The 15,245-nt window shown below is 54.3% G+C and overlaps 3 protein-coding genes across 3 annotated transcripts; all 3 read left to right on the plus strand.

Annotated features, from left to right (window-relative positions):
* Positions 1-2,533: 2,533 nt before the first annotated feature.
* Positions 2,534-10,187, plus strand: GCG54_00001524 (Vacuolar cation-chloride cotransporter 1; the record flags this gene model as incomplete). Its single annotated transcript, XM_045401640.1, has 9 exons — positions 2,534-2,705; positions 2,767-3,752; positions 3,802-4,307; positions 4,514-4,564; positions 4,617-4,810; positions 4,858-5,280; positions 5,338-6,464; positions 6,847-8,367; positions 9,084-10,187. The coding sequence occupies 9 exons, from the start codon at positions 2,534-2,536 to the stop codon at positions 10,185-10,187; spliced, it is 6,084 nt and encodes a 2,027-aa protein (XP_045270369.1).
* A 1,442-nt stretch (positions 10,188-11,629) lies between these two features.
* Positions 11,630-12,957, plus strand: GCG54_00001525 (putative aminotransferase sirI; the record flags this gene model as incomplete). Its single annotated transcript, XM_045401641.1, has 2 exons — positions 11,630-11,855; positions 11,981-12,957. 2 exons carry the CDS (start codon positions 11,630-11,632, stop codon positions 12,955-12,957), a joined length of 1,203 nt encoding a protein of 400 aa, XP_045270370.1.
* A 1,071-nt stretch (positions 12,958-14,028) lies between these two features.
* On the plus strand, positions 14,029-15,206 carry GCG54_00001526 (WD repeat domain-containing protein 83-like; the record flags this gene model as incomplete). The annotated part of the gene is made up of 2 exons (XM_045401642.1): positions 14,029-14,074; positions 14,167-15,206. 2 exons carry the CDS (start codon positions 14,029-14,031, stop codon positions 15,204-15,206), a joined length of 1,086 nt encoding a protein of 361 aa, XP_045270371.1.
* Between the last annotated feature and the right edge of the window lie 39 nt (positions 15,207-15,245).

Below are 15,245 nucleotides of genomic sequence, written 5' to 3' on the forward strand. Positions count from 1 at the left end.
CAGTTGAAGTACGGGAAGGAGTTTACCTGGGCGCAGTTGTAAGACAGCTGACGAGATCAATTGAAGCGCACGGCTAGGAGGATGTGCGGTCGAAGCTGTTGCTGCTAGGTAGGAACCCGTGATAAGGACCCGCGGCTTCCCATGCGGGTCGGGTGACCTAATCTGGCAGGTCTGGAGGTTGTGGCTCACGCCTCGCAGTCGCGCCGATAGCGTCGGATACGGGGGCCCAGTGCTGTACCTTAACTTGCCAGGTGCCTTTGATAGTGGTGTCAGCGGCTCTGTCCCATGTAAGTGCCCTGTGCTGTGGGAGGTGCTGCGTTGTCTTGCCGAAACCCGGGGGCAAGCCAGGGGCTAGGTCTCTCTCGGGGTGTATTTCCCACCGAGACGAGGGCACTGAACCTGTGCTATCCGCATCTGAGCAGGCACCCGGATCGTATCGGTACGTCAATCTTGTCGCCTGGGACGGGACCTGCAACGCAACAGAGAGCACCAGGCACCAACACACATACCTTACCTGCCTCCATCACTCAGGCGACGGACGGGTTTGGCTCCCATGATTCAGCATGTTGCTGACTGGGTTGGTATCCGTAGTCGTCGAGGACATGTGTCTTGTTTTGTGTGAAGTCGGACGGACATCCTCCGCCCCGGTCGTGTTAAAGCCTTACGAAATCTTTTCATGGGAAAGGTGAGCTTCGTGGCGGACCGGCGTCTCTGATGCCTCGAGTCCTCGAACTTGGGTACGGCACCTAAGGTACGAATAGGTGCATTGAGCTACCTCTTTGCCGAGGACGGGACTGGGAAACCAGGGCTGCTCAGCTGCTAAAAACATCAGGTGCAGCTTTGCCAGGCGACCTTATCTGCTCTATCGGAACCGACTATCTTGCCTTGGCTTAGGTAATTGTCCAACTGAGTAAGCGAGACCCCATAATTGGCTCGCCGCCTCCATTAACTGAGCTGCACGAGCACCACCCAAAGTTCGCCTCACTCGCACCAGTGCTGCAGTGAGAAAGAAGAACAGAGTGGGGGTTCGTTCATTCCTGGCCCTGAGACCGGGCGCTGCTGAATGATGGTCGTGACCTTGAAGACAAGACTGTCGAGCCCCGCGACAACGGCCCAGCATCCCCAGCTTCGGCGGCTCTTCGCAATTGTGCGGCGGATGTAGCGGTACTTTGGGGTTTTGGCACCCCGTGCACCCTTCACCTCTGACATTGAAACCCCATCGAGTCAGGGAACCACCGCAGAAGCACACACGGCCACACTGAGAGCTGGTCAAACCCCATGCACACGCTGCCCTACCTTACCTACCCATGCAGATAAGCCACTACACTACGGATGTACGCCGCCAATTTTGTGTGGTGACAGTGGTCCATCTCACTGAATTCTCGGTTTGCCGCTGTCATGCGCGTGAGTCAACCGACAGGCCGCCATTGCTATTTTGGAGCACCAACCTGGCGGTCATGCTAGCATCAGATGGAATGTCGAGCCAGATGCCGGACGACGGAGGCTAACACGAACGACGGCCACGGAGACTAATAAGGCACGGAGACAGACGCGCGGGTTGCGGGAACGACAGGACGGCATGGCATGGCATGGGCGGTGGTCTATTTGACGGAACGCTGGTGCTGCGGAAAGAGGCACAGCATCTTCGGACAAACCGGCGGAAACACGCCTCACCACACCATCACCCAGCTCGCAACCCTGAAGCACTTTACCTGATATTGGACGGCCACAGCGAATTCGGACACCTCGCATCTCGATTCTGGTATCAGTTCGTCCCTCAAGCGCCGCAAGCACGCTGTTCCCCCACCATCTCACCGCCGTAAAGCGATGCTTTTCCGGCCCGATCTGGACTCCGCTGCCAGATGACGTCGTTTGTCTCCCACTTTCGGGCTCATCTTCTGCGTGTTCTGCACCGGCTGCATGCCATTCGTCTTGGGAGTGTGTGTGGACCTCCAACAGCAGGGCGCGACAGGCCGGAGGGATTGGAGCACAATCGCAATTCCCAATCGGCACGCGGGGTATTGGAGAGGCTTGCATTGGATCGACCCAGATATCCCTTGCACGCAGAACGGTGAACCCTGAAAACGAGACGACAAGCAGTACGCGAGACATGCGCCGGGCCAGTTAGATGCCTGTGCGGCCCGCCGGTCTTTGCTAGGGAATTCTATTACTGGTCGCAATATCCAGACCGTCGCCAGCCATCGTTCAACCACACTGCACTTTGTGGACGCTCTGAGCGAGGACAGGACACTGGGCAGCAGCACAATGTTGTTGGCGTGACTTATGGGCGGGGACTTATAAGTATAACAAGACTACATCCGCCCGCCTGCCGCGTGCTACTACTTTTGATCGAATCTCCGTCTTCATCGATCTCGCATTCATCGAAACGTCTTGCTTCCCAACTCCGTTTGGGCGTGGAGAAAGAGAAAGTGCGGAGGTGGCGTTCGCGTTCTCCTTTTCGAGCCCAGCTTCGGTTTATGTATCCCACCGACCAAACGCACTCACCTCTCCTTTTCAACCAGTATCCTTCGCCATGGGAGGTGACAGACGACCGAGCCTCTCCAGCATGGAGCAGGCCAGCAAGAGCCCCAAGCTGGGCGTGGTTTCCGGCGTCTACATCCCCGTCTGTCTCAACATTTTCAGCATCCTGATGTTTCTGAGATTTGGATGGATCCTTGGCCAAGTAGGGCTTTTGGGCATGCTTGGTTCGTCGGCACCAGCACGGGCGCTCTCATTTACATTAGCGCAGACTAACACCATCCGTAGGATTGCTGGTCACCGCCTATCTGGTGGACTTCTTGACAACACTGTCCCTCTCTGCGATAGCTTCAAATGGCGAGGTGAAGGGTGGAGGTGCCTACTACGTGATCTCGAGGTCTCTTGGTCCCGAGTTCGGCGGTTCCATTGGCGTGTTGTTCTATCTTGCCCAAGTCTTCAACACCGCCCTCAATGTCGTTGGTCTAATTGACTGCATCAAATTGAACGCGGGAGATTTGTTCCCCCAAGGTTTCTGGGCAACATACTTGCTCCAGACACTGGCACTTCTGCTGTGTGCTGCGTTGGGCCTGGCTGGAAGTGGCATTTTTGCCAAAGCCAGCAATGCACTTCTAGTCATTCTGTCTCTTGCCATCATAAGCATCCCGATATCTGCCATGTTCAAGGCTCCTTTCCGAGACGACGATCTGGGAGTCCGGTTTACTGGGTTCAGCCTCGAGACTTTGGTGGACAATTTTGCCCCTCACACGAAGAGCGACTCCTATAATGGCCTCGAGACGTTTCGGGAGCTCTTTGCCATTCTGTTCCCAGCGACTTCCGGGATCTTTGCGGGAGCATCAATGTCTGGAGATCTGCAAAACCCCAGCAAAGACATTCCCAAAGGAACACTTTGGGCAATGATGACTACGTTCATTGCGTATTTGGTCGTAGTTTTTTCCATGGCTGCCACCACGACGCATAACTCGTTTCTCAACAACACCAACATCATCTCTGTTACCAGCCTGTCGATGCCCTTGATCCTTGCGGGAGAGTGCGCCGTCACCTTCTTCTCCGCTGTCATGGGACTTGTAGGTGCGGCGAAGCTGATGCAGGCTTTGGCGAGGGATAAGCTGTTACCGGGTTTAATACCGTTTAGCCAAGGGACGAAGAAGTCCGATGAGCCGATTTACGCGATTCTCTTGACGTACGGTCTTGCCCAGGTTTCCATGCTCGCCAACCTCAACCAGATTGCGACTCTTATTTCTATGGGCTATCAGGTGAGTGTTACACCCCGCTTCTCACTGGTCCATGGCTAATGCACAGCAGATGACCTTTCTCGTCATGAATCTAGCTTGCTTCTTGCTCCGCATTGGATCAGCACCCAACTTCAGGCCCGCCTTCAAGTTCTTCAGCTGGCAGGCAGCGTTCGCTGGTACTATAATGTCGGCGGCAGCCATGTTCTTCATCGACCAGACTTACGCTGCCACTGCCATATGTCTTCTTGTTTTCCTCTTCTCGCTGATCCACTACCTCAGTCCACCGAAGAGATGGGGAGACGTATCGCAAAACCTGATTTATCACCAAGTCAGGAAGTATCTTCTACGCCTACGACCGGAGCATATCAAATTTTGGCGTCCGCAAATCATCCTGCTCATCAACAACCCCAGAAGCCAAACCAGACTCATCCAGTTCTGCAACTCTTTGAAGAAAGGGGGGTTGTATATCCTTGGTCATGTCATTGTCACAGATGACTTCAGCAGCGGTGTCCACGAAGCAAGACTACAGCAGGCAGCGTGGACGAAGTACATCTCGGAGTTCTCGCGGATCAAGGCGTTCGTACAGTTGACAATGTCTCCCACGCTCAATTGGGGCATCCGAAACTTGATCTTGTCAGCCGGGCTAGGAGGCATGCGTCCTAACATTGCAGTCATGGGTTTTTACAACATGGATGAACTCAGAAGCTCCCGTCCGTCGGTAGCAGTGCCGAAAGCTCCAAGCTCGACCGTCGAGGATACACGACCAAGACCACGACCCGCAGAGAGGCCAGTACGAAGGAGACGTGGGGATACCTCGGCGCGACTATTAGAGGGTCATCTTCCGACGGACGTGATCAAAACCGAGTCCATGCTAAGTGTTACCAGCTATATGACAATGCTGGAAGACCTTGCCTTGAGATATAAGCTCAATGTCGCCATCGGAAAGGGTTTCGAAAGGCTGGAGACACCGCGCAAGGACAAGGGCAATACGAAGAGATATCTTGATCTCTGGCCTATTCAAATGTCCGCAGAGGTTGTTTCGGACGGGAAAAGCGTTTTGACCACCAACTTTGATACATGTACGACAATTGCCCTCATCTCTTGTAGACAGGCTAACACGTTGCAGACACCTTGATCCTCCAACTCGGCTACATCCTTCACAGCGTGCCTACTTGGAGCAAAGTGTATGATGTTCGCATCATGGTATTTGTCGAATACGAGAGCGAAGTGGAAGAAGAAAGAGCACGAGTCAAGGCTCTCTTGGAAAAGCTGAGAATTGAGGCTGAGGTCAAGGTATTCTGGCTGGCATCTGGTCAGCTGAACACCTACGAACTCATCATCAATGGCCAATCCAGCGAACTTGAGTCTCAGATTTTAGTTCACGACGTCCTCAGGGATGAGGAATGGTGGGACGATTTGCAGAGGCTGCGAGGACGTGCCCCGAATTTCGACTCGACCGACGAACTCACGTCTTTCGCGAATATCATTGAGTCGACAGCAGGACGTCCTGGCGTGTTCAATCCGCACGTTCCACTAGAGGACATCGAAAGTGGGCGTCGGCCTAGTATGGTACATTTCGGCGAAATACCGAAAAGACCTACTGTAGCGAAGCTTTCCCGGCTTGGCGTCAGCGTTGGAATTCACACGTCTCACCTGGGAGATGAGGTCTTTGAGGACGATTCCAACTCGGACGGCGAGCTCAGCGAGCAGGAACAGCAGCCCTCTTGCTTGGACTCTGACTCTGAGTTCGAACGTGGAGGGAGCGAGTACAGTGAAGATGAGGCAGATGATACGGAGACGCCAACGAGACCCTTACTGCTTGGCAAGGGGCGTGGACGAAGCCAGAGCGATGACCTCCTCACCACTCCATCCAAACATAGGCGAGGTAACAGCAAGTCCAGCAAGAGTGCCGCACCAAAGTCGACTTATGGAACCATGGTTGCACAAGCTCGGGTCGATGGTCAATCAGGTCCAAGCCACACGGCCGGTGACAACGTGTCGGCCCCTCCAACTCCGCTTGAACGACCCGGTTTGGATCGCAACGTGACTGCTCGATCGCTGGGTGGATTCCGGGTGTCAGGCGGCAACCCGTACCCCGAATTGCCGCCGGTGAGCGTTTCTGGTACGGCAACCCCGGCCAGACCAACACTGTCCAGGCAATCCTCCGCTGTGCGATTCTCGAGCCGACCGGTGCCCGAGACGCGAGTAGACGTTGAGGGCACGTCCGGGCCAACGATTATGTTTGCGGACACAACGGAAGAAGAGACGCCGCGAGCGGAAAGGCCCGCATTTTCGAGGCAATCCTCTACGGGCCGGTTCTCCAGCCGCCCTGTGCCTGAAATGAGGGTGACGACGGCTGAAGAGTTTGATCCTCCTACTGCGTTTGCGGAACCGAGATCTCGCAAAGATTCCGCCGCATCCTCCGAGCATGGAGACGCCCATATGAACATGGCGGAGCTCGTGGAGCGCTACAGGTTAGACTCCAGGCTAGAAGGCGAAGGCGACGGCTCGCCGTACTCCACACAAGGCATCGCGCTTTCGTTCAATGACCTGCCATCCCGAGCACAGCATGTCATCCTCAACGAGCTTATGCGGCAGAACAGCAGGGATACAGCTGTGTTACTCTCGACGCTACCCGTGCCCACCGAGGGAACCTGCCAGGATGAGGTCGCGAGCGTGCAGTACCTCTCGGATGTCGAGGTCCTGTGCCACGAGCTCCCTCCGGTCCTCCTGGTCCTGAGTAATAATATGACTGTTACAGTTGGGCTATAGTAATGACGGTGGGGAAGATTGTCTCACATCCTGCGAGGGATAACATCGATAAGATCAGACTACACGCGGGGGCCGGCTCATAGTTTGGCGTTATTTTTTGGATTGTCGGGTTAGGCCTGGGATCATCATCCGGACAAAGGAATGGGGTGGTAAACTCTGCTGGAGTCGCCACATTCCTAGATGTCTTTGGCTGAAATGAGAAGCCATTCGGCCATGCATTCTTTGTCTGCAGCACTCGACGGAACCATGATGGCTTTTTCTCTCCAGACTTTACAAAGAAGTTGCCCTCGACGGTGCATACGCAGCTGAACTTTCACTCTCCTGGTCCTCTCTTCCCCTGCAGCCCTGCGAGAAGGCCTTTGATGCCATGGACTTTAAACATGCGGCCCCGCCGTCGGCGCTGCCTTCCTCGTCGTGGACAATACCGCAAACAGTCAACATGAAGGACCACGCAAGGCACGGAAGAAAATCGAACTGGACGGCGCAGCTGTCGCCGTACCTGAAAAACCTCAAAATCAAGAGCTTCATGCAGTCACCAAAATCACCGAAGTCCCCGAAATCCCCAGACAGCTCAACGTCACCACGCTCTCCTAGGAGGCAAGACAGCATGGATGAATCCTCATTCCAGATCATCCACACACCGGACCGGCCAGAGAGGCCTGTTTCCAGGACAGCGATTCCGAATGACGAGCAGTGCATGCAGTTTCTCATGTCATTGCAGAGGCAGGAGGAGCACAAGAGAGGCGGGGTCAAGCATGGCCTCAAGATGTGGCCTTACCCCGACGAAGTGGAGGAGAGCAGGCGTCTACGGAGTGTGAGGGTGGAGAGCGTGCACCTTGAGGAGGCAAGACTTGCCAGGACGAATTCATCTGGCCCGGCCAAAGTGGTTGAGGTTGGGAGGAGCTCCACGAAGTCCACAACAGCGACAAGGCGGTCGGGACACTTGCCTTCGCCAAGTGTGAGCGATGGCGAAGAGGCCGATGTACATGAAGTCGAAGAGGATGAGGACGTCGAGCCAGAGCCGAAGATGACCGTCCGCATGGTACCGCTATCTCCTCCACCTACCCTTTCCAGGAGTCAATCTCGCCTGGGTCAGTACACTCCACGAGCACAAACGTCTCGATGGTCCGACGACAGCGAGTCCCTCTTCTCCTCCAGAGACGTTGACTCGCCCTGCCCTGCACGGGGAACCTTCCGCTCATCTGCAGAGGTGTCGTCTCCAACGATGGTCGACGACGACTCAGCCGGCCCCTCTAGCCCGTCATCTCCACCGCTCTTGACCCCGGTGAAGGACCGTCCCGCAACTCCTTTCACAGATCCCCGGCTGCGGTCTGTGTCTGACCCGACCACCCCTCCGCCGTCGGATCACATTGTCCACCAAATGAGCCCGGAGTCCTTGCCTCGGAAATACTCCTGGCGGTCGTCCAAGGAGACAATCCTCAACACGGGGGCGCCAGTGTCGAGATTTCAATCCTGGCTGCCGGAGCCGCGGCCAAAGAGTTCAATGAGAGAAGTCGAGTCAGCTCAGGAGCAGAAGCCTGAGATTGAGATCTACGGTGACTGGGCCGATTACTACTTCGAGGACGGAAACTTTTGGGACGAGGTCGACTCGGATGTTGATGGCAATGGCGACGAAGATGCCGACGACGACGAAAAGAATCACAGCGGTGATGAGGGCCCTGGAGACGAGGAAGCCAAAGAAGCCGGGGAACAGGTAGATGGTGAGGGAGAAGAGGTTGAGGAGGAAGAGGAAGACGAACAAAAGACAAACCACCTTGAGGTCGACGACGAGAAGGTCTACCCAAGGTACGAGAGCTTCATCAAGGACTACAAGAACAACGTTATGAATATCACGGTCACGGAGGTATGATTTGTTTGCTGGATCTGCGTTCATGGTGTTTGACTGCTTTTTCTGCTTGTTCTTTTTTTTCGGAGTTCGTGGTGGGATGATGTCCCATCGATTTTCCTATCAGGTTCTAAGACCTTGTAACAACACTGTACACCATCCATCGTCCTTTAGATTGCGATTACCCATTTTGCTTCTTCGTCGCTGGAATACAATACTACTACTGTTCTCAACCATCACAAACTCCCGCAATAACAATGAGTGAGTGGGCTCATCGCCCAATAGCGCACTACCCCTCGGCGATACCTTTGTCTGGCCGAGAACGCGACGGTGCCGCCAAGTCCGAACTCTTGAGATCCTCCGAGGCACATCATCGGTAAGTTCATCCTACGACTGCCACATGAAACAACCCATCACTTTAGAGTTGGACGTATCATGACAGCCGAATGACTCCCATCTCATCCGACGCAGACGTGTAAGTCAGTTGGTGTGGTGTCTCAGGTGGCCCAAGCTCCAATGAAGCGTGCGCTGCCGCGACAGCGACAGCTCCTCCAGCGGGGGAAAAATTAAAAGCTTCCCACCTCAGCAACAATTGTGTGCTAGATATTCCCACCACCACTTCGTCCTCCCCCAAGCAAACAGACTTTTCATCCCATTCATCAAGGTCGACGTCAGCTTACTACGTACAAGCCACAAGTGACACCATGATCTACATGACTCACGCCAGAGTCTAGCCCACCAAAACCACCATCACCGCCGCCGGCCGTCCAATGCCTCGCCTCCCGCCCTCACTCATACGCCAGGCGGGCGCCATATCCCCGCACGTCAGGACCTTGCTGCCGGTGTGCCGCGACATAGACTCGGCTGTCACGGAGCTGCGGTGGATCAGGGAGCACGTCCGCGAGACTTCAAATCCCCGCGTGCCTTTTGGGGATGGGCGGCAGCAGCAGAGAGAAGAAGTTGTCGGCCGTCGTCGCGTGGCGAGGTTGTGCGCGAAACGAGGACGCGGGGTGCCGCTGCAGTATGTCCTCGGCTCGCAGCCCTTTGGCAGGCTGGACATTCGGTGTCGGCCGGGGGTCCTCGTTCCCCGCGCCGAGACGGAGGCGTATGTCATGCACCTCGGCGAGATGATCCGCGGCTGGGAGTTGCTGTTGAACCAGAGCGGTGATGTGAGAGTCGTTGACTTTTGCACGGGGACGGGTTGTATTGCTCTTGGGCTGTATGATGCCCTCTCGAAAGCAGAGGGAACGGTGAACGTAATTGGTATTGATGTCTCGGAGGTCGCTGTCAACCTCTCCAGGGAGAATCTGGAGCGCAACGTAGACAGGGGCGTGTTAGTCCCACCCGCAGACCGGAAGAGTATCGCGTTCAGGCGGGAGGATGTCTTTGACGACGCCGCGATGCGGACGATTCCACCCTGCGACATCTTGGTCTCGAATCCGCCGTATATATCGAGCAGCGTGTGGACGTACGGGCGGGGGCAGATGGGATACTCGGTGCGCAAGTACGAACCCAAGCTGGCGCTCGTCCCGGGGGACGCCGTGCCGGTGTACGATGATTGTGACCACGCCGATGTCTTTTACGCGAGGTTATTGGATGTCGCGAAATGGTTGAAATCAAAGATTTTGCTGTTCGAAGTCGGCGATCTGGAGCAGGCTGTCCGGGTTGTGAGGCTCGTCCGGCGGAAAGCTCACACTAGACTTGCAAAATGTGAGTTGTGGAGAGATTGGCCTGATTTGACGCCCGAAGAGGATGAGGCGCCGGAGTTGGAGGTGGATGGGAAGGTCATTTCAGTCAAAGGAAGTGGAAACGTACGATCTGTGTTTGTTCGTATTTAGAATTATGATACCCAGACGTCACTGAGAGACGTTTAGCGGCAGGTTGAATCGAACGAGGATGCCAAATCGTTGACGTTGAAGAATACAGCTTTTACAAACGCTCGATTGGTCTTGTCACCATTCTCGTGATCAACTGTCACTAAAGAGGGCGCAGGCAATGCAGGCAAAATGAAAAAAAGACCGACAGACTTATTCCAATTGTCAATAGAGCAAAAAGCAAAAGAATACTGCCCAGAGGCGGATTCTAACCGCCGTCAACACGGTATCGCTGAGTGATGGAGACCACAACGTATCATCCTAACCAACTAGACGATCTGGGCCAGTGTTGTTTGGTGACTGTTGCCGCCAAAGCGGGGTCTAAGGAGCGTAGCAGGCAGTGCCCCACACTTCCGTGCGTGTAAGTGAGCGACCCAGCGACCTTTCGGCTTCAACACGGTTTCTCGCGGGGCCCAGCAATTTTGATGTTCAAAGGCTGCAATTGTTCCCGCCTTCAGTACATATTAACCTTCTTCTCTGAGTTTACATCGTGTGTAGCAAGGTTGGGCGGGTGCGATTGAGTTCAGGAACAGCGAGGGGCAAAAAGCCTGAATGAAGTCATTTCCCCATGGAATCAGGAACCACGATAGCGCATGTCTCGAGCGAATTGCACCGAGACAGGAGGGCTTGATCAGCCCAGGACCCTACGACCCTTGCGTCTCCTGGAGGGTAAGCGTTTGAAGGGAGAAAGGGCCCTGTGACGGCATCTGGTGATCCTCACGTCAGCTGGGCACGGGTGCCTTCACGCGGGAGAAGAAATTCTGCTATCGCGGTGGAATGCACAACCCAAACAATCGGATTTCCGCTGTGCATAGCAGGACGGGTGGACGGTTGACATCCCTTGTATGTACGCCACGTACCGTCTGGATCATGAAGGGTTCGCCGCGTGTGGGCTGGTGACGGGACGGTCAAGGGTTCAGGGGTCGTCTTGGCTTTTGGAATGTTTCGGTTGTTGATAAAGTTCCATTGACCGGCTCGCGCGGCATTGCTAGTTGGTGTTGATGGGCATCATGGGATTCTCTAAATTTCTGCGCGCGGATATGCTGATTTGGAGTTTATCCTGCATTGCCATGTTCTTGCATCCCCGATGCCCTGGTCAATAGTCACCTAGGATCATTCCCATAAGTCTAAATCCTGACGGTGACTCGTACAATTGCGTGTTAAATACACCACTATCAGTAGTTTATATTTTGCGACCATTTAAGTATGCCCAAAATGTGGTAATTGCAGTTGCTTCTATGATGCTGCGCAACGGACTGCCCGATTAGGCAGGCCTAAACTATCTGCCGGGGCCCCGGCATCGCACTCGGGGGATGCGGGGCTCTACCTTGCCTTCTTAGGTTACTGATGATAGTTTTCTATCTCTTTCTCGGTTGTACGTGAAAACAAGTTGAAGACCGTGGAAAATGGCATCGAAGCAACACACCATCAAGCCGTCGACGCGGGCGCTCGCCAATCTTGAATCCGGGGCTTTTATCGATCTCGAAAACGAGGCGGGCAAACTTCCGCAGTACGACCCCGAGATATGTCCTGACGGTCTTATCGACCTCTCCGGAGCCATCAATAGTCTCATGAATGATGTTCTGAAGGAGGAAATGACCAGCTTTGAAAAGTCATATAGTCTCAATGAAGGTATGCTATGAGATGCCTGAGTGCGCGACAGAGTTGACTCGGTTTTAGCTATGAAATACGGAGACGTGATGGGGCCGAAAGGTGAGAAGCACTTCATCAAATAGCTTCAAGTCTAACATCTGCAGGCCTTTCGAAAGCCGTCTGTAGTTTCATGAACCGTCACTTCCACGCGGCTCGAGCTCTACGTGCAGATGATATCATAGTGACCAACGGCGTCACTTCACTCATCGACATGATGGCATTTGCCATGTGTAACCCAGGGGAGGGAATAATAGTCATAACTCCGACTTACATGATGTTTCCTCATGATGTCTGTGCCAGGACAGGCGTCAGTCTCATCAACGTCGATCTCGACACCATCGAAGACCAGTTCGAGGCCAAGGACTCTGCAAAAGTTATGAAGGCTCTGGGCAAAGCATACTCTGCTGCCCAGAAGAGCCGCGTCACTCCCAAGGCCCTCCTTTTATGCAACCCAAGCAACCCGTGCGGACGGACATATCCACGCGCCACCCTCATCGAAATCGCCAAATTTTGCGGCCAGCGAAAGATGCACCTGCTATCCGACGAGATATACGGCATGTCTACTTTCACTTCTTCTGACCGGGTTGCTAGACCCTTCACATCTGTGCTGAGCATCCCGGAGGACCCCGCAAACGGGGTGTTTACTGAAAACATCCACTGCATGTACGGCGCGAGCAAGGACTTTGGCTGCGGCGGGCTCAGACTCGGATTTCTCGTCACCCGTAACGAACTCCTCTGGCGTTCTGTAAGACGGTTGGTGCTGTTCACGTGGGTGACGAGCTTTTCAGCCGCTTTTTTCATGCACTTTCTGCAGAATGAAGAAGCTGTCGACCGGTATCTGTCCGTCTATCGCGAAAGGCTTGGGAAGCAGTATGACTTCACTGCTAAACTCCTCAACAAGTACAGAATTCCGTTCGGCGAGGCCGATAGTGGGGTCTTCATATTTGTCAAGTTGACGAAATGGCTCGACTATTTCGCAGGCGACGACCGTAGTAGTCGAGAGATGAAGCTTTGCCGGCACTTACTGCATGAGGCTGGTGTCTTTCTTAGCCCCGGAGAAGTGAGTTGTCCTGTTGCGTGAGATGAATACCGCTGACCTGTTTGAAGATGTCTATGTCACCAGTACCAGGATGCTTCAGGCTCGTGTACACAGGCAATCCAGAAGCTGTCTCGCTTGCCGTGTCTCGACTCGCAGAGGCACTGCAAGATCTTGAAACCACGTCAAAGTTGGCGGATTCTGACCATCGTGGGAAAGGTTGTCAAAGAACCTCCGCTATCTACTCCGAGGCATCGCGGCGCAAGGCAATCATGCACTTCCTCCTCTGCGGGAAGTAAGAACAGAACCACTGACAAGGATGCCGGCTGATTATCCTAAGTTTATGCAACCTCATTTGCTGTTGACTCATTATGGACCGGAGACTTTGGTTAGATTTCATCAAGAACGACGGTAGGTGTAAGTAAGTAAGGCACGAAGATATTGTTAGACACATCGACGATGATAATAAGTAAATCAGGGTCCCAATACGCCTTGGGGAGAAATAGTCGCTCAAGCATAAGAAACATAGGCATTCTTACTGAAACGTTGTTAAAAAATGATCAAGACGCACGCAGTTGTTATTCACAGAGGAAGATGAAGTAAAACAGCAAAAATTTGACCAGCCTGGGGGTCGAACCCAGAATCTCCTGATTGCACGATGGAATCGTAGTCAGACGCCTTGCCATTGGGCCAACCGGCCATCGTTAAAGAACCGGGTACAAATTTGTGTTATAGAGCTTGCGCAATGCCCCCGCCAAATTTTTCGCCCACCCAGGCTTCCTCTTGCACGAAATTTGACAGATATCAGACGCTTGTATTTCCATCTCTCACGTCACTCATTTACATCTCATGTTCATTGAATTCTCGCCTTGACTTTGGTGGGGGTGATGTAGAGTCTCACGGAGTCAATCCCACCGTGTGCATTTATGCACTAAAGCGAGGATCCGGAGGGTCACTTCATCAACCTCTCCAAACAAGCATGACCACTTACAACTTACATGAAAGGGCGCGCGTAAGAAAAGAACTGCGAAAAGACTCTCATTTCTTCGAGTCATGAAAGATCGCTGGCCAGGAGTTATTTCCCCCTCGTAATGGGCGTATTGCCGACCGCTAAAGATGTCATTTCCTGACAGACCTGTCGCCCACTTGCTGGGCTCGAATGGTGAGTCGCGAACCCGGGACACGACTTTGAGATGCGAATACCTTCGCACTCATATCTTTCAAGTCGCCAAGTTACTGACTCCCGAAACCAAGGCCCCGTCCATGCTGTTACGTACTCTTCGTCTCCCGGTACCTACATCCTCACCGGTTCCGCAGACCGCACCATCCGCCTGTACAACCCAGCAACCCAGGACGCCAACCCCCGCTACACCTCCAACCTCACCACTAGAACCACTCCTCGCGTGCCCGAGGGCCGCATCATCCAGAGCTACGCCTCACATGGCTACGAAGTACTTGACCTAGCCGTTGCGGCGGACAACGAGCGCTTCGCGTCCTGCGGCGGCGACCGCGCCGTCTTCCTGTGGGACGTCGCATCCGCCACGACCCTCCGCCGCTTCGGCGGCAACGTCCACGGCCACTCCTCGCGCATCAACTGCGTCGCGTTCGGCGGGGACGGGGACTCGCTTGTCATCTCAGCGGGCTTCGACACCAGCGTGCGGGTCTGGGACTGCAAATCCAACTCTGCGAAGCCGGTGCAGGTGATGGACGAGGCCAAGGATTCCGTCACGGCGCTTGTTGTCAGAGACGCAGAGATTGTTGCGGGCAGCGTTGACGGGCGGGTTAGGACCTACGACGTGAGGATGGGGAAGTGCATTACTGATACTATGGGGGCGAGTGTCACGAGTTTGAGGCTCACGCGCGATGGCAAGGCGATGCTGGTGGGCTCGCTCGATAGCAAGATCCGGCTGATGGATCGGGACAGCGGTAGCTGCTTGAAGACTTACGAGGATGCTGGATGGAAGAACGAAGAGCTGCGTGTGCAGAGCATCCTCGGAGGGAAGGAGAAGTATGTGATTGCTGGAGACGAATTGACTGCCGGTACTGGACCGTCAGGATTGAACGGGGAGGGCAAAATTTGGGCCTGGGATTTGTTGACCGGCAAGCTTGTCGCGACAGTCAAGGTTCCATGGCCCGAAGGCTATGAACCCAAGAAGAAAGTGCTTGGGAAGGACGGAAAGGAGAAGGAGAGGAGCAATATCATTAGTTGCATGGCCTGGCGAGATGACGGATGGGGAGACCAGTTCTGTGTCGGCGGCACGTCTGGCGTCGCGACTGTTTTTGGCTCATTATAAAGTTATAGATCATGGAAATGAGATGCTCTTTGTACAGGG

This window comes from Colletotrichum gloeosporioides, assembly GCF_011800055.1.
Source record: "Colletotrichum gloeosporioides strain Lc1 chromosome Unknown consensus_7, whole genome shotgun sequence".
Classification (NCBI taxonomy): domain Eukaryota; kingdom Fungi; phylum Ascomycota; class Sordariomycetes; order Glomerellales; family Glomerellaceae; genus Colletotrichum; species Colletotrichum gloeosporioides.